The 19,061-nt window shown below is 42.6% G+C and overlaps 1 protein-coding gene across 5 annotated transcripts in view; it reads left to right on the top strand.

The window, feature by feature from the left end:
* Positions 1–19,061, top strand: part of LOC120945671 (very-long-chain enoyl-CoA reductase-like) — a 110,148-nt gene that overhangs the window by 69,188 nt on the left and 21,899 nt on the right. For all 5 annotated transcript variants that reach the window (XM_040359996.1, XM_040359999.1, XM_040359997.1 and 2 more), the window contains 6 exons: positions 1,617–1,661; positions 5,402–5,505; positions 13,732–13,847; positions 13,923–14,028; positions 18,155–18,227; positions 18,318–18,361. In XM_040359996.1, the coding sequence (XP_040215930.1) occupies positions 1,617–1,661; positions 5,402–5,505; positions 13,732–13,847; positions 13,923–14,028; positions 18,155–18,227; positions 18,318–18,361 (488 nt within the window). The remainder of the gene's footprint in view (positions 1–1,616; positions 1,662–5,401; positions 5,506–13,731; positions 13,848–13,922; positions 14,029–18,154; positions 18,228–18,317; positions 18,362–19,061) is intronic.

Genomic DNA, 19,061 nt, shown 5'->3' with positions numbered 1-19,061 from the left:
AATAATAATAATTGTTTTTTCAATGCGGAGTTCATTACTTTAAAACAATATCTGATATAAAATCCTCAAGGAAAATAAGCAGTATTGATTATTCCCATGCATACATATGCATAATGCGTATAAAAACAAACCGTATAAGGAATATAGGAAAGAGAAACATTTCAGTGATTCTAATAATAAAAAGAATTGGCCTAATTTGAAAATAGGAATTTTAGAATAATCCACCACAGTAAGTGGTGTGAACTAACCCTAAGGCCCATTTCACACGTGTGCAACCTGAAAGTCAGGTGATTTTTGCCACAACTTGAAGCAATGCCTGTGTAATCTTGAGGTCTTTGGACCTAAAGTAGTGCAGGGACTTTTGCCACTTGAAGTCACAGATATATGAATGGTACTCATTGGAAATCATGGGGTACTACTTGTCATGCAATGTCTCACAAGTGTGAGCCCAGGTTCACATTAGTACAAACTCAGAAATTGCATGTGACTCGCACCCGCACTGCGGTGCCGATCGCATGCAATGTGAGTATATAGTTTATTTTTATTATAAAAAATAAAAATGCACTTTATCGAACGGTACGTGAATCTGCCAGAGGTTGCACAATTTGCTGTGTGGACAGAAAACCGATTTCAAATGAATGCCTATGCCCCTCTCCTCTATGCATTCCAGAAATTGTTTAGCACTGGCCATAATCTGTATGGTCCTTGTCAGACCCCATTGGCTGAACAAGAGATCATTTTGTTCCTGCAGCCACAGTTGCAGCATGAATGGACGCCTCTTTCCTGCTGGTTATTGTATTCTGTTATATACGTGGCTGTCAGAATACCCGAAAAGCTGTTGCATCTAATTGTATACAGGTGTTTTGCCAGGCATTAAATTTTTTTTCCTTGGCTCCCTTGATTTTCAGATCAAAAGATGGTCCTGACAGGGCCACCCATCAGGAACCAGACAATTATGTGTGTTTGGTCAGCCTTAGATGTTTTTCAGATCACTGTGCTGATTTTCAAAGGACTGCTAAAGCCTAATTCTAAAACCAATGCCAGCCGACAAGGAAAGCTGAAGGACCAAATAGCATTAGTAATTATTACCTTGTTCAACATTTCCAAAACATCAGTCTCCTAATACATCAGCAGAACACTTATCTATGCAAGCAGATTTCTAGCTGAGGAATGAAGTTGTTGATTTAAATCATTTTCTTACACAGCAAAGCATTCTGCTGTGCAGTTTGTGACCCACGATTTCTTTTCAGGTCAGCTATAAACATTAAGTGGCATCAATTCTTTACTTCGCCAAGCTTTTACCATCAAAATTCTTGAATAGCAAGAGTTGTGCAATAACCAATTCAGCAATCTAGCTAGGCATTCTGCTGAAGCATTTTAAATGAAAAATGACACGTATTTATTTTACCATCCAAATTTTTTGTGTGACTTAAAATGTTGGAAAAAAGTTGCATATCCAAATCTTGCAATATAAATTACATTATACATTATAGTGAATCATCTTCTGATTGTAAGGAATAGTGATTATTTGAGTAATAGATTAATTAATCGTTTTAGAGCACAGCTGTGGCTTATTTTTGCAGTGTGAGATCGTTAATGCTTGTCTTCTTTTTCAGATCCTAAGTGGTATCCATCAAGGCAGTCAATACGGTTAGATCCCAGTATGTTGAATTCGTTTTTGCTAATGTTTCAAAGTTCTCGGTTTTTATTTCTTATTAAAAGGGAACGGTTGCAGGCTAATTTAAAACCCATTTTAACCGTTTATACATTTTAACCAGTTTTAGATTTTTTTTTTTTAATATCTATACAAAGCCACCCTTAGAGGGAGGCTAAATGAGGAAGAGAAATCCCTGCTCTGACTCATTCTGCTATGTGGAATTCCTGCTTGAGATATTGTGCTCTGTAAACTTTACAATTTTGTATGCAATTTTTTGCTTACAACTCAAATGCCAAAAAAGTTAGGATGCCGTTTTATATAAAAACAGAATGCAATGATTTTGCAAATCTCAAACCCATACATCACAATTGAAAATGGAAAACGTGTCAAACATTTAAACTGAGAAAATGTCCTATTTAAGAACATGTCATTTTGAAATTGATAGCAGAAACACCTGTAAAAGTTGGGACAGGATGACACAAAGCTGGCAAAGTGGTATAAATAAGGAAGAACAGGCATAACCCTTTGCAATTTTAAGTTGGCAACAGGCCAATAAAGTGATTGGGTATAAAAAAAAAAGCATCTTTGAGAGTCAAGAGTGTCTCAGAAGTAAAGATGGGCAGAGGTTCACCAATTCTGTGAAAAGCTGCATCTAAACATTGCAAAACAATTCTAGAATAATGTTGGGACCGGGCCATATTTACTACAGTGTAGCATGCCCTCTTAACACTCTGTAAATGTCTGGCAACTGAGGAGGCAGTTTTGGGAGAGGAATGGTGTCCCATTCTTGCCTGAGCATATGCGGTGTTAAAACCTGGATATATCTTTCAGCATTGATGATGCCTTTCCAGATGTGCAAGCTGCCCATACCATATGCACTCATCTACCCCCCCCCCCCATATCATCAGAGATGCAGGCTCTTGGATGCGGCCCCCATGCTTGCCAATATGTTGACTTTCGATTCATCTGACCACAACAGTTTTGAGATAGCTTTTTTTTTTTTTTTCCTGTTGAGGCAGCATGTAATACTTTAGGCTCCTTCTTTTTCTATTCTAAAGGGTTTCAGATTGCTCCTCTAATGAAAGAACTTTGCATGCATCAGTGACACACACTCTCTCATCCTAATGACTTGTTGATCAGCTTCTATTGGATAAATTGGGCCTCAAAACAAGCAACTCTGCTGTTTTATCACTAGCCAAGTTATAGCACTCCTAAGTCATTTACTATATATTTGTATAACAAAAATGCATAAAAGAACAGCTATAAAACAGTTTGACTGAAAACAAAATTGACCCAAAACCAATATAGTTTCCCCCCTTTTAATAGATTAAGGGCCCTTTCACACCAGCGGACGAACGGTCCGCTTTTCATAAGTCTGTTTACGGACTTACAATGGTTCCCTATGGGATCACGGTCGTTAGCTCCATCCGCTAACGTCCGTAATCACCCGCCTCTGTCAGGATCCGGTTTTTCAGACGGAAGAAAACCCTATTTTTCTTCCGTCTGATGGATCGAATCGGATGAATACGGACAGACGGTCCGTATTCATCAGATTCCCCATTGGGGAGAGCGGAGGAGAGACAGGGCGGTCTCTGCACTGTGTGCGGGGACCGCCCTGTCCGCCGACAGCTCAGCGGGGATTAACGGAGGAATCCCCGCTGAGCCAAACGGGCTAACGGAGCGGATCAATACGGATCCGCTCCGCGTGAAAGAGCCCTAAAGCACCGTGTGTTTTAGAACCATAGTGGAAATTTTGTTCTAGCTAGATATACATTTTCTAATGCTACAATATGCCTGTTAGCAAAAATGACTTCTGTTGAGTATGCAAGCTTGTTAGTAGTCATCTGATAATTGACAATCCGTTTTATTGCAAGTGATTGGATTATCTGCAGTGGATGTTTAACCTCTTCAATACTAGGCACTTGCACCCCCTTCCTGCACAAGCCAATGTTTAGCTTTCTGCGGTGTCTCTATTTAAATGACTATTGAGCGGTCATGCTACACTGTACCCAAACAGAATTTTATAATTTTGTTTCCACAAATGAAGCTTTCTTTTTGTGGTATTTGATCACCTCATGTGATTTGTATTTTGTGCTAAACAAATAAAAAAAAAGACCGACAGTTTTGAAAAAACACGTTTTTTGTTTTGTTATAAAATTTTGTAAATAAGTAAGTTTTCTCCTTCACTGATGGGCACTGAGAGGTGACACTGGGCACTGAAAAGCTGCAATGATGGGTACTGATAGGTGGCACTGATGGGCATCCCTGTTGGCACTGGTAGGCATGGGTGGGAACTGATTGTCAGCCATCTGGGCATTTCCCTGGTGGTCTAGGGGGGGCATACCTGGTGGTGGTAAACAATCTGCACAGACCCCCCCTGTCAGGAGAGCAGCTGATCGTCTCTTCTCTACTCGCGTCTGTCATACGTAAGTGAGGAAAAGCCAATCAATGGCGCTTCCTGTTTACATCGTGATCAGCCTTAATTGGACAGGGCTAATCGTGGGGTAAAGAGCCTCCGGAGGCTCTTTACCGAAATCGATGTAGTTGTGTGTCAGACTGGCGCACTGCACCACCGATCGCCGCAATGTGTGCCCCCACTGGAGACCAATGCTGCTTTCCAAAGGTCTGTTGATACTTAATCCCAGAGTGGAAACACCCGAAGGGTAGATTCATACCAGATGTGGTGGGACTGCGTTGGGTGGCTGTTCCAGTGCAGTCCCATCGCATGGACAAGGCAAACAAATGTTGCCACAATGCACTGAAAAGTGTTGCATGCAGTTTTTTTGCAGTGCAAGGCAATTTACTGCTTTGCACCATGCGAACCACAATTGACCTTTTTGAGATGTAAACTTTTTGTTGAGAGCCAGAACGTGTGTGTGTGTGTGTGTGTGTGTGTATACACATCCCTGTTATTTAAGGAGAGACAGATCGTCTGCTCCTACTAAGTAGGAACAGCGATATGTCTGTCACTACCATTCCCCCACAGAAAGAAACACACTTAGGGAACAGTTAACCCCCTAGAACGCCCCCAAGTGTTAACCTCTCTTGCTGCCAGTGACATTTACACAGTAATCTGTGCATTTTTATAGCATTGATCCCTGACATTGTGTCTGATCTGTCTGCTGCAATGTCGCAGTACTGCTAAAAAAATCGCCGATCACCACCATTACTAGTAAAAAAAAAAATTATAATAAAAATGCCATAAATCTATTCCCTATTTTGTCGACGCTATAACATTTGCGCAAACCAATCAATATATGTAAAAAGGCAAAAAATACATATCGGCTTAAACTAAGGAAATTTATTTGACTTTTTTGGGGGATATTTGTTATATCAAAAAGTGTAGGGTTTTTTCAAAATAGTGTGTGTGTGTGTGTGTGTGTGTGTGTGTACAAAAAGCTCTTCGTAAGAAAAAAGTACTGCTTCACGCGACCGCGCAGTTGTCAGTTAAATCGACGCAGCGCCATATAACTAAAAATGGCCTGGTCACAAATCCTTTTGGTCCTGAAGTGGTTAATATGTTCTCATAACCGCAATCTTGTACAATAGATTAATTACCAAGTTTTATGGTGGTTTGGTATAGAAGGAAAATTGAATGCCCTGTGCCTTTTGTAAATACTTGCCATTTTTCTCTATACCCATATTTTTTTATGCTATTGAAAGGTGCTTATGCTACATTGGCAGCTGTTTCAGAATGCAAATTATTGCCTTTCTTTTCAAGTAAATCTTGTATGCTTGTTACAGAAGGCAGATCACTGAAAGATGAAGAAATACTGCAGGACCTACCAGTTGGCACAACAGCTACCTTATATTTCAGGGATTTGGGCCCTCAGGTCGGATGGACTATGGTACTATATCATTCTTTTTCAACTGCCATTGGTTATATTTACTTTCCATTTTTGTTTTTGGCCGCTTGCTGCTCATTTACTCCTGCTAGTTTAGAGAATTAAAGGGTCACTAAAGGAAGAAATTTGTTTTGCTGAAAGACTGTTTACAGGGTATAGAGACATAAAAGTAAACTGATTCCTTTTAAAAATGATTAAAAATAGATTAAATTCAATCATATAATGTACCTGCAGTTTCTCTTTCGTTTTTAAACTGGTTTCATGTTTCTGTGAAGTAAAGAGACCCACAGAACAAAAACAAACAAATCCAGGGCAGTGTTTTGTTTTTAAAATGAATCTGATTGGTTCTGAGGAGTTTTAGACACACAGCTTGGACCACAGTGAAAAGCTGCCATGAGATTTTTCATAAGGAGCCAGACAAGCAGGAAGTGTGGAGATCACAGCAGAATTACAGCTACTTCAAAGCAAAAAATTCCTTTAGTGATTCTTTAAGTTGAATGAGGGAAAAAGCTGTTTTCCATGTGAAAGCTTATACTTCAGCTGAATATACCAGATAATTTTTTTATACAATAAAATTATGTAGGTTGCAATTATTTGTATAGTAGTTTTTGAGTTGGTGCAGCCCTCAACCATAACGTGGCTTTTTTTTTTTTTTTTTTTAATGTTCAGCCCACTACTTCATTTGAGTTGTTTACATGCCCATTTTAAACCAGTCCAACAAAGACAAAGTGGAACTATAAAAACTAGATTTATCAGTTGCAAATGTTTACCAGTCTCACAAAGAAAGTGAAATGAAGAGACCCAGGTAAATGGTTTTCATCTTTCAGGACACAAAATCTGTCAGGAAACGCAAGCCAAACAAGCATTTAAAATCACTGACCCCCCCCCCCCCATCCAGGAATATAGCCTCAAATGGTGGTGGTGTTTAGGAAGCTCCAGCATGTATAGAAGCATAATCTGTTTGAAGCCTTCCTCCGAGCAAAGTATATGATTGGGCATCACAACTGGCCTCTCTGTGAGCACTCCTGCTGGCCAGAAACTCAGTGGCTGGTCCACATGCTGAGGGTGGCACCTAGCTATTTCTGGCAGCACCTGTGTCCATAGCAGTTTTTTCTAAGTAGGCTGAAGACTTTCAGGAAAATCATTACACACAACTTCCACAGAGGACACAGCATCCATTGGAGCTGTATACAACCTCCTCAACCCTCATCTCATGGATTCCAACGATGGAAGGCATTTGCTTGAACACAGTCTCTTGTAGGCCATGTATGCTACTGAACAGATCCCAAAAATATGGCCTAGCAACGTAGTCTCCTCTAAATTGACTACTACTTGCCCCTCCACCTTCCGGTAACAAATATTCTAAGTGATGTCAGAGTGGGGGGTGGCAGACCTCCCTTTTATTGCCTCAGTGCAAGGAAATCTCCAACGGTCCATATACCTTCCAGCTTCTGAGGGGTCTATCGTTTGTCATTTGGCATGTATAGACCATCCTCAACTTTTCTCACCCAGGGCCCAGGGACCCCGAAAAATTCAGCCTTACACAAGGGAATCAAAGATTTGGCAGCTCAAGAGGTAGTCCCTCCCATTCAGCAGATGTTTCAGGGATTCTATTCCTACATTTGTATGCTAGCTGTCATGATGAGCCTGTATTTTCCCAAAAAACAAACACATTTCTGGAATACAAAGGTTTCTGTATATGCAGTGCAAGTAGAATCTCCTGTAGGTCTTATTCATGCTGATACTGGATCTGTGGAACACCTATCTCCATGTTACTATTTGTCAAGAGCATAGTTTCTGCTAATTCTGATATTGAAAAAACAAGGAAATTGTCATTGGCAGTTTTGAGCCCTGCCGTTTGGCCTAGCAGCCTATAGTCCAAGAATTTTATTTGAACGTTTTTTTTTTTCTTATTGGGCAGAGGGCAGAATCCTCTCTGCAGCCCATGTGGAGGCAGATTTACATGAAAAGACCATTTGTCAAGGAGCATAAACCAGGAAGTGTTTGTACAGTTATTGGACCCATTTGGGGTGCCAGAAATGTATTTGCCAACAGAACAGGAGGGTAAAGCATTACTTTTCTCCTTTCCAAGAGTCAGTCCTGGGGCATCAATGCCCAGGACTGGGATTTTGGTGTGGCTTGCGCCTTTCCTCCAGATCTGCCTTCCTCATGTACTACAAAAGTTAAGTCAATCAGTATGCAGTCTAATCCTGATTACCCATGGTGTCCAAAGATAATGTGGTTCTCGACACGTAGCTGATGCAGTGGAAGAAGCAACAAATTTTCAAACTGGTCAGATTTTGTTGCTCCAGGGTCTGGTCCATCTCCCCAGACCAGAGTTCTTTCAACTGACTACTTGGTTTCTGTGCAACAGATCAAAAGAGAGCTTGTTCAGACAGAGTGATTGGTACTCTTGTCAACTAGAAAGGTTAAAAATCAGGAAAAGGTGTTTGTGTAGGGAGAGGGAGGTTTTCCTCCCTGTAGTCTATACTGTACATGAGTTCCTTCAAGACAGACTAGTGTGTCTCTCAGCACTTTTAGTGCAAGTGGCTGTGTTTGCATTTTTGGCTTTACATTGCTGCAAGAACTCCTGGTGAAGAGGTTCATGTTGGTGAGAGAGGGTCATTCCTCTTAAAGAGGTTAACCCCCCTCCCCAAAAAACAAACAACAAACCTGTAAGACAAAGGCATAATGAAGTATGCATCGCATACTTGCTCATTTTGAAAAGCCTTAGAACAAAACCCTCTCAGCGGTGTCCGCCACTGCTAAGACAGCTGCCATCTTCCCCTGTGTTCTGGGTTCGCAGGCTTCGGCGCTGTGATGTCACTCATGAGCATGCACAGGAGAGCCGCCAGTCACCGCACATGACCCTGAAGAAACAGCCCGGGTGGCCATTCCTTCAGAGCGCATGCGCCAATAACCTAATTGACGCAGTATTCAGTAAATATCTCCTAAACGGTTCAAGTTTAGGAGATATTTACAGTACCTATAGATAAGCCTATAATAAAGCTTACCTATAGGTACTAACAAACCAGGGGAGTTTACTTCCTCTTTTTAAGGTAAGAATTCCCCACCCCCCAAAGGGACTTGTCAAAGCGATTGGGATGCCTTGTCTAGACAACCATTTGAACCTATCGAAGAAATCTCTTTAAAATGTTTGACCATCGATGAGCTAGGGAGGATAGGTTTGCAGATCCTATCTATTAAAGAGATTTTTCTATTTATTTTATGGGACGGGGTCATTTTGATAGCAGATCTTCTATTTGCCAATGGTATCACTGTTTCACAGATCCTAATAAATAGTTTTTGGAATGATCCGAAGGATCCAAGGAAGAAGTTTCACTGCTTGAATTTCAGGCGTCACCTGAGTTACAAAGAGCTAAAAATGTTAGGTCTAGCCATTTTTTCTTTAGTGGCCCCAGAAAAGCAGTTACTGGTAGTTCTTACCGGTAACTGTTTCCAGTAGTCTTCCAGGGCAGCCCTTGAGAGTTGGAGCTCCTCCTCACACACAGGAAACACATTGCCACTAATTTATTAAAAGGCGGTCCCTGGTCAGTCATCTAAGAGCACAGAAGGCCGGAATCTGAAATGCGTAAAACGCAACACAACCCCCACAAAGTTAAACATTAGGGTGGGATCGTGCTGCCCTGGAAGACTACTAAAAACGGTTACCAGTAAGCACTAACCCTGCTTTCCCCCCAGTCATCTTCCAGCCCTTGAGAGGATAACCAGACTAGGGTGGGGCAATGGCTTGGTGGACTTTCCTATCAAAAGCCTTGTCCTGGCTGGATATCAGATCAAAGAGCAAAGGTCGAGAATCTTGAATAGGTTGCTTCCCTGCAAAAAGTGGTTCCTGCCTCTTCTCTGCCCACGAGGCTGCTGAAGCCCTTGTTGAATGAGCCTTTAGATCTTTTGAAGGCGTTGTTTCCATAACTCTGTAGCTTTCCAGTATGGCTGCCTTGATCCATCTGGCTAGAGTTTTCTTGGACGCTTGTTTACCTTTTTTGTTTGCCAGCGTACAGGACGACAGGTCTGATGCTCTAAACTCATTGGTGACTTTACGGTGTTGAAGGAGACATCTAACCTCTATAAGGCTTAGTTCTTGCTCTTTGCTGTTGGTCGTGGACCTGCAAAATGATGGTAGTAGAATATCCTGGGATTTATGAAAAGTTGACGTCACGTTTAATGTAAATCTGTTTTGAAGGATGATTTCATCATTGAAAAAAGGCTCTCTGACTGACTGCCTGGATTTCCCCTATCCTACGTGCTATAGTGATGGCCACTAGGAAAACGGTTTTGAGTGTCGGCAGGCGTAAATATGTTTCTTGTAAGGGATTTTTGATTACCCTGCTAGGTTATCATCCCATCCCCAACTGCTCGCATCTGTGGTCAACTTCTGTGAGGATGGGAAAGGCAACGTCAGACCCTGGTTTTAAATTTTGTGTGGATCCTCCACCACCAGAGCGACCTATTCACTGAGGTTGAGAGTAGGGGGGTCCTGTCCCTCTTGTTTTCTTAGGAGATACTTGGCCCATTGTACTGCTGGTATTGTTGAGGTCATCAGACCCAGAACCAACATCGGCTCTCTGATGGCTATCGGGAGGTTGTTCTGTACAGAACTTACTCTCTCTTGACGAGGTCTTGAATCTTCTCTGATGGGGACGTCTTCTGCTTTATGGAGTTAAGCAGATATCCCAGAAACCGATGGTTCTGAGCAGGACACAGGTTGGATTTTTCGAATGTGACTTCAGCCATAGTTGAGCTTCTGCCAGGTTCTACCAGCTGTAATTCTGACGGTGCTGTGAATAGTAGGCCGTCTAGGTACGGTATTACTGCTAGGACTTTGGTAAATATCCTCAGTGACGAGGATAGTCCGAAAGGAAGAGCCCTGCCTCACAAGTGCTACTCCTTTCCCCTCTATCTCCACCACCAACCTCAGGTATCTCTGGGATTCTTCATGTATGGGAATGTGGAGGTAGGCATCCCTGAGATCCATGGTCTCCATGAAACTTCCTGGTTGAAGGATATTTTTGACTGAAAATATGGATTTCATGTGGATTTTTTTTGTATTGTATCGCTTGGTTCAGGTGTTTTTAGATTTAATATGAAACCACTTCCCAGAAGGTTTAATTTTTGGACTTTTTCTTCCTAAGACCTTGGTACATCAGGTCGTGTTTTGATGGAATTTTTTTTTCTTCCTCTATCTCCAAAGTCTCATAGCCCCAAGTAAGTCCTCTACGTCTTCTAGCGTCAACTTGTACGTGGGCCCTTTTTTCTCTTCTTCCCATCCTTCTGCTCCGAATCTGAGATGTTAGTGGCTATTACGCTAACCATGCTGCTACCCACTCGTTCCCTCACCGTCTCCTGCAACCCTGATGCGACTGATCTTGGCAAGGCTTTGGGAGAGGAACTTCCAGAGGGAGCTGTCAGGGGTTTAATCTCTGCAGTACTACCTTTTTAGATCCTTTTAAAGGTAGTAACCATTTCATCACTCACAGCTCAAAAGATTTTTGTGTAGATTGCATCCGATTTTTTTTTTTAACCAGTCTGTCGATGCACACTTGGCATAGCGGCTCTGTGTATTCCAAGGACATCTTGCACATTTTGCACACCGCTTTGTCTTGGCAGGCCAAGCCTTCTAAAATATCAAACACAGGTGAGAGAAAATGCACCCAACCTGCCAAACCGTGTGCAAACCCAGTAACGCCTTACTAACCCCTGTAGTGCCCACCATCTAGCTAGCTGTTGCCAAACTGGACAACAAAAGGTCACCCACTGGTGACTTGTGTCTTGCATCCTGGACCTTCCTGTGGCATCCATGTTGTCCCCTGCAGCCGCATCAATAACTGCACCAGTCGGCCATTCAAGCTTTAAGGGGGTGGACCAAGTCCCCAACTCATGCCAATGACATCACCATGTCCTGGAAAATATGCACCCGCGTCTTCTGGGTCAAGCAGCATCCAGCTGCAGGTTCATGTCCCCCCGCCGGAGCCGCCAAAGGGATGGCCGTATGTCCGACCCCCCCCAAACCCCCTCCCACCATACGGTAAGGGTTTTTCTCACCCCTGCAGTCCAGAAGCTCACACCGTGCCCTCTCTGCTTGCCATGAGACGCATGCTCTGGCTCAGCTCTTGGGAGAGGGAGCCTCCAGCGGTCCCTCGGGCAACATGCTTCCTAACACAAAGGCTGACCAGGGACCTGAGGGACCACCTTTTAAGAAATTGGCTGTGTGTGTGTGAGCTCCATCTCTCAAGGGCTGTATACTGCTTTAGAAATGCAGGTGCTCAATTTCCTTCTCAGGTAAAGGCCTACTCCACCAGATCATTGGCCATGTTTTGGGCAGGGGGGGCAGATCTGCAAAGCAGCTACACGATAAAGCCAGGACACAATTGGCAGTCAGTGATCCCATCCTAAGGTAGGCCTATATTATGTGTTTGTGTGATCTCTTTTTTTTTTTTTTCTCCTGGTAGATTGGGGAGAATAGCGCTCACTTACAGGTAATGGTGTTCCTGGCATTTCTCCAGGACAGCAGGCCTGCTTTCTCACCCTGGACATTTTGGTTTTGGGATATATGGTTTCCCTTGTGCACTAGTGGAGGTAGTTTACTTTTTATCTCAACTGAGGGGGTAGATGGGGATTTTAACTGCTTGTTCTGATTTGTGTTACCGGTCAGGGTAGAACCAACCATCTTTCAAGTTTGATGTCCTGGAAAATTCTCAAACAGTTGCAGGTTACTGATCAGCCTAACTGGGATTTTCATTTTGGTGCAGTATTCATACAGCACAAGTTAATGCCTGTACATTTTACTTTAATGCCTGATTCCTAAACAAAAGTTAGGTGATAAAATTATATTTAGCTAGTATCAAATGTTTTCTGTAGGATGTTTGTCATGTTGCAAGAGTGCTGTAAGACTTCAGAAATATTTGTAAAAAAACAAAAACAAAGCATGCCATCTTTTTCCATGGTGTGCCATCTCAACACACTTCATCAGGGATTGTATTTCCATAGTAAGGGTGGTTCATTTGTACTCGCACAGTAGCATTGGACAATTGGGATTTTGAAGTTGTGGTGCTTTTCACTTTGAGCTCCCCATCAATGTTAAATTTACTTGGGCTGGTACAAAAGTGTATGCAGAGTCAAAACTTTATTAAAGTAGTAAAAAGGGGTTAAAATCCTACTACGTTTTTAAGGCAGTCTGTCCTGCTGGGGCTATATCCCTTTACTTCCTGTCCTAAAAACACAGCAAGAAATTAAGGGATTTCCATCATAGACATTTCTCACTGAGACATTACTTGATGATTTTTTTTTTTTTTTTTTTTAATCTGTTGCTCAACTGTAAAATAAAAAAGCATAAGTTTGCCCTGGGACTTTTAATAAGGCGCAACACACACGGCCACTAAATATATGGTGTACAAATTTATTGATGAAATACAAATGGTCATTACAATACATAAAACATCTATAAAATATTGTCAAGCTGAGTCGGAAGAATCCCATAATTTTATACATAGTAAAATTGTTCTAAGTGTCAATACTTGATTAAATTGATAAATGCATTTTTAAAAACTCGTGTTCAGAATCCAGTTTTTAATTTTATCATGTATTTAAATTCTGAACCATTTTACTGTATTGTAATGACTAATTGTATCGCATTCACGCTAAATTTGTACGCTATGTATTTAGTGGCTGTGTGTGTTGCGCCTCATTTAAAGTCCAGGGGCAAACTTATGCTTTCAGATATGTAGGGAATGGAGGCACATCATTGGCTGCATCAGACCACATATATATTTAACTGAAAAAGTTTGGATTTCATATCGCTTTCATGGTGACAAAGGGGCAATCTCCCTAACAATGTCAGACAACAAAAATGGACTGGATTTATGGATTTCCATTGTCTATCAAATTAGAGGGTTTATTCAAAATTGTCATACTTGAGTGCCCATGGATGTGTGGGGGACTCCATTTTTTTTTTTTCCTCTGTGATAAAGCAATAGTCTCTCTGCAGAGGTTGAACATTGACCCTTGCTGAGTTAGAGCGAGAGCTCTAGCTGAACGGTGACTGCATTCAATCAAATCGAGCAACCATTGGTGTTGGCAGCAGAGATTTCTCCATCCAAGTTCTTGTCATAGATGAAGAAATCTATGCATGTATTGTAACTTTAGATTATTTAAACCTTATGGTTCAATTGGGCTTTAAGCTATAGATTTAATTTTTTATTTTTGTTCCAGGTTTTCCTATTGGAATACGCAGGCCCACTTATTGTATATTTCTTTTTCTATTTCCGGATGCCTTTCCTCTATGAGTTAACTATGACTCTTACCTCCAGTCCTCACTCTGTAATACAGTAAGTTCTATGACCATAAAATAGTCTAATATAAGTGTTTTAGTCTTCTAAAACTTCTTTCTAATTCCTCTGTAGCTTGGCATGCTGTTGTCATTCGTTCCATTATATTAAAAGATTGATTGAAACATTATTTGTTCATCGCTTTTCCCATGGGACATTACCTCTGAAGAGCATGGTTAAGGTAAGGGCATTTTCTAAAGCCATTGCAATAAACAAGACAAATTCTTTTAGCTCAGCTATAGGCTACTTCAGTTCTAAGTGAGAACAATGTGGGCTTTACCAATATTTCAGATCAGCAAGTCTGTATTCACATAACTATAAACAGGGCTTTTTTTCAGGGGGAACTTGGGGAAAAAAGTTCCACCACCTCTGGCTCAGACCCTTTAGTGCCTGCTCACTGCAATCACTTGTAAACACAGAAGTCCGGTTTTTGTTTGCAAGTGACGGCTCTACACTCTGTGTAACCCCCCCTGAACTCTGCACTCTGTGTGTAACCCCCCCTGAACTCTGCACTCTGTGTGTAACCCCCCCCCCCCCCTGAACTCTGCACTCTGTGTGTAACCCCCCCCTGAACTCTGCACTCTGTGTGTACCCCCCCCCCCCTGAACTCTGCACTCTGTGTGTAACCCCCCCCCCCTGAACTCTGCACTCTGTAATAAATTTATTATGCAGCCTACAGTGCCTTGCAAAATATTCATCCCCCTTGGCATTTTTTGATTTGTTGCCTCTCAACCTGGAATTAACATGGATTGTTTGAGAATTTGCATAATTTAATTTACAGAACATGCCCACAACTTTAAAGATGAGTTTTATTTTTATTTTATTTTTTTATTGTGAAGCAAACAACAAATAGGACAAAACAAAAAGTCAATGTGCATAACTATTCACCCCCCTAAAGTCAATACTTTGGAGAGCCACCTTTTGTGGCTTTCACAGCTCCAAGTCGCTTTGGATAAGTCTCTGAGCTTGCCACATTTTACCACTTGGATTTTTGACCATTCCTCCTTGCAAAACTGTTCCAGCTCCTTCAAGTTGGATGGTTTACGCTTGTGAACAGCAATCTTTAAGTCTGACCACAGATTTTCTCTTGGATTGAGGTCTGGGCTTTGACTAGGCCATTCCAACACATTTACATGTTTCCCCTTCAACTAATCAAGTGTTGCTTTAGCAGTGTTTTTTGGGGTCATTGTTCTGCTGAAGGTGAACCTCCGTCCTAGCCTCAAATCGCACAGAGGTTTTGCACAAGAATATCCCTGTATTTAGCACCATCTATCTTCCCCTCAACTCTGACCAGTTTCCCAGTCCTGACTGCTGAAAAACATCCCCACAGCATTATGCTGCCACCACCATGGTGTTCTTTGGGTGATGTAATGTGTTAAGTTTGCGCCAGATATAGCGATTTCTTTGATGGCCAAAAGGTGAAATTCTAGTCTTATCAGACCAGAGCACCTTCCTTCATACATTTTGGGAGTCTTCCACATGCCTTTTCTCAAACTCAAAACGTGCAATTTTTGTTTTTTGCTGAAAGTAATGACTTTCTTCTGGCCACTCTGCCATAAAGCCCAACTCTATGGAGCGTACAGCTTATTGTCATTCTATGTACAGATACTCCAGTCTCTATAGCAGTAAAACCCCAGCAGAGGCTGTGATGCTTCTCCACTCTATCCAAAATGAAACATTCGGTTTAAGGCAACAATGTATCCTGGCCTAGGCCAACAAGGCCCAGGCCTAGGGCAGCACTTTGCAAGGGGGCAGCATGGAAAGAGTCCCCGCCGGCTTGCGCTACACTGTCAGTGTAGCACCAGTCTGATGGGGCGAACTGGGCTGAGAGGCAAATTAGTCTAGCGCCCCCATAAAGAATCTGCACTGCTTCAGTTATGCGGGCGGCCAGCATTCCGCAACTGTGGGGGGTTCTGCTTCTAATTTTGACTATGCCATCATCCTCGACCGCAATCCTTCCTCACTGTGCTATATATTTTCTGCTGTACTATTGGCATGGTTATATCTTCTTAGTCCTCTCCATAAAATTATCTGAATCTTGCACTAAAAGTAGAACTATAGGCAACACTTTGAACAGAGTAAGGGAGGGTTATAGTCCCTGTCAGTTTTTTTTACCATCCCTGTCCCATTGCAGAGATTTCCCTACACTTCCTGCCCCATAGCCAAGCAGGAAGCGAGAGGAAATCTATGCAAATTAAGGGAAGCCACTGCCCCCCCAACCAGGCTCCCAGAACTAGTGTCCTCGCTCGAAACATTTCAGGGCAGGTCTTAAACAGAACAGGGTGTGGCATTGACAGGAAGGGGTGGGTTATATTTAAATTAGGGGGTGCACGAGTTTAGTCAGGCCTAGGGCAGCACAAAACCTAAATACACTACTGGTTTAAGGTGCATACAGACATCTATCTGAGAGATCCTTCCCCCAAGCATGTGTGTGACCTTATACAGAGGGCAGGGGAGTACTTTAGAGTCTGTCCTGGTGCCTCTCTCAGGAAAAATGGCAGAAAATGGCTGAGATGAATCCATAACAGCCAGCTGACTTCCCCCAAGAAAGCTCAAGCAGGTATGAATTGTAGCTCTACATGTAGTGATGGCAAAATGCTAGGTAGATTTGAAGGGGAACGGGAATTACAATTTCTCTTTCGTTCATGAACGGAACAGCCTTAATCTTGACACAGGGGGAAATGGCCTTCCTTTAGGAGTGACTAGGCAGAAAGCGTTAACTTCAAAGCTGAACAGCCCCTGCCCCGGGTGTGGTCCTACTGGCTATATCCCCTCAGCCTGCACCAAGCAGTTCAGTTTTTTTTCTGCCTAGTTAAGGAGAAGACATGGCTCCCTTCGGGCCCATAGGCCCGGAGGCTTTATTTCAAATCTACTTGGATTTTTTGTTTTGTTTTTCAATAATTTTTTTCCCTGTGATCTTCGATCAACTGCTGACTGGGTGACAGGCTGGATCCCAGATCCTTGGATTCCCCCCAGTTTCGGCCATCGAGCGTGTGCTGACCATAGCTATGCACTGGATCGTCCACGACATGCCCGTCGCTCTACTGGTGGCCGGTGAGCTATTCGCTCCAGGGCTTGCATAGGACCGGTCTACAGGGCAGAGTCGCAGTAGCCTGGCTGACAGTCACCTCCGCTACCATGTGGGAGATGCTCTGTCTAGGATGCTTCCAGCATAAACCCACAGGAAGGGTAAGTAGTTACTACCTTGCTTCAGCAAGAAGACAGAGCTTGGCATCCCTGGAGAGGTGAGTAAAAGGCTCCATTTCTCCCCTCCCTTTCCTCGTCCCTAAGCTCCCTGAGCTAGCTGCTGGGGCAGGGGTTCCCCTGGGGAGTTTCACCTGGGGGGAACCATGTACGTTCACTAGGATAGTGTATAAGTGCCAAGAGAGATTGCTTACCTGTGTCCTGTTCCATGCTGTCGGCGACCATTTTCCCTGTGATCCATGATGTATTGTTTGTACTTGCACTGGTGGCCATTTTCTTGTAGCCACACTGTATTGGCCTCTATTGACTTTTGGCGCCCATACTTTTGGTGTTCTGCATGTTTACTTATTACACTGGCGGCCATTTTCTTGTAGCCGCACTGTATTGGACTTGGTATTCTACATGTTTACTTCCTGGTGTTAGTTTCCACTGACGGCCATCTTTTTGTGGCTACATTGTATTTTGCCTCTTGCGGCCACCATTTTTCATAGGATTCCGGTTCCCAGGTATGTAGGGCGGCGACCTGGTCGCCGGTCACACTTTCACTAAACTTTACAAGTTGATGTGAGTGCATCTTCGGATGCTTCTTCGGCCGCAAAGTTTTGCAGGCCGCTGTTTAGAGTTACAACTCCTCAGTTGAGCTCTGTTTTGTTTTGGGGTGAAGTTTAATTTTATGCTGTTTCCACCCTTCATTTTGACACTGCTTTGGGACATCCCACATTGCCAAGATTAAGGCTGTGTCTGTCCATGAACGAAATGGAGTTCATGGACGGACACAGCACCCACCCCTCTTTTTTTTTTTTCTTAAGTTTGTACTGCTTGCTACGAACTGAACTGCTTGGTGCAGGCTGAGGGGATATAGCCAGTAGGACCGCACCCGGGGCGAGGGCTGTTCAGCTTTGACGTTGACACTTTCTGCCTAGTCACTCCTAAAGGAAGGCCATTTCCCACTTTGTCAAAATTAAGGCTGTGTCCGTCCATGAACTCCGAAAAGGATTTTACGGTGAGTATAAAATCCTATTTTTTTTTTTGTCAGGCCACAAACAATGGATATTTATATTAAAAATCATATTTGAAAGCATAACTTTCTGACTTTTTTACAGAACTGTATTTACTACTGGGGATTTGCTGCATGGCTGGCATACTACATCAACCACCCTCTTTATACTCCACCCTGTAAGTTTAAGTACATTCCTTAATTATACCTTTAAACACAATCTCCTATATGAAATTCTATAATTATATTTTGTGTTCCATGTTTCACAGCATATGGGAAAAAGCAGATAAGTTTGGCCATGGTCCTTTTTCTGGTGAGTATATTTACTGAAAAGTAAAGAATTTTTAGGATCTAAATATTAAAGACCACATGGATACTGTCGGGCTCTGTAGCACAGGGGTCCCCTTTCAGTTAAAGGACCTAGCACAAAGACCTCCTCCTAACCTTGCATTTTCTAAAACTCTGGGCCTGAAAAGGTTTGTCAGAAATTCTCAACACTGCCCCCAACCTCTGCTAAGACTAAAAGTGCTCAACAATAATGAAGTTGGTAATGCAGGTAGTGAGATTCAGGCTCTGCCTGCTTCTGGATAGATCACCAAGCCTATCAGAGGGACAGGAAGTCAGATTTAATGGGCACTTTACACACAAGCAGGGCCTTTGATTGGCATAGTTGCAAGGAAGCAATGTTTATAGCAACTGCGGACTGCAACAGGGATATGATTACTATCATATTTAAAATGGCTGGTGCTGCAAGTTTAGGACATAGGCACTCTAACTCTGCACTGTGTTGTGCATAAACATGTGTTGGGTTAAGGCAGCCCATTCAAAATTAAATGCTTTGCAATGCCATTCATTTTCAAGGCCAACATACTCACAATGGAGTGCGGCACAACACAAAATGAATGGGCCACTAGTAGACCGCAGCCCAGCTAAAATTAAACATGATCCAGTTGTTTTCTAAAGCAATACATGACATATGGTATGTGAGTATGTGCCCTCTACTTTTAGTGCAC

This window comes from Rana temporaria, chromosome 7 (assembly GCF_905171775.1).
Source record: "Rana temporaria chromosome 7, aRanTem1.1, whole genome shotgun sequence".
Classification (NCBI taxonomy): domain Eukaryota; kingdom Metazoa; phylum Chordata; class Amphibia; order Anura; family Ranidae; genus Rana; species Rana temporaria.
This window is presented reverse-complemented; position numbering and strand designations above follow the sequence as displayed.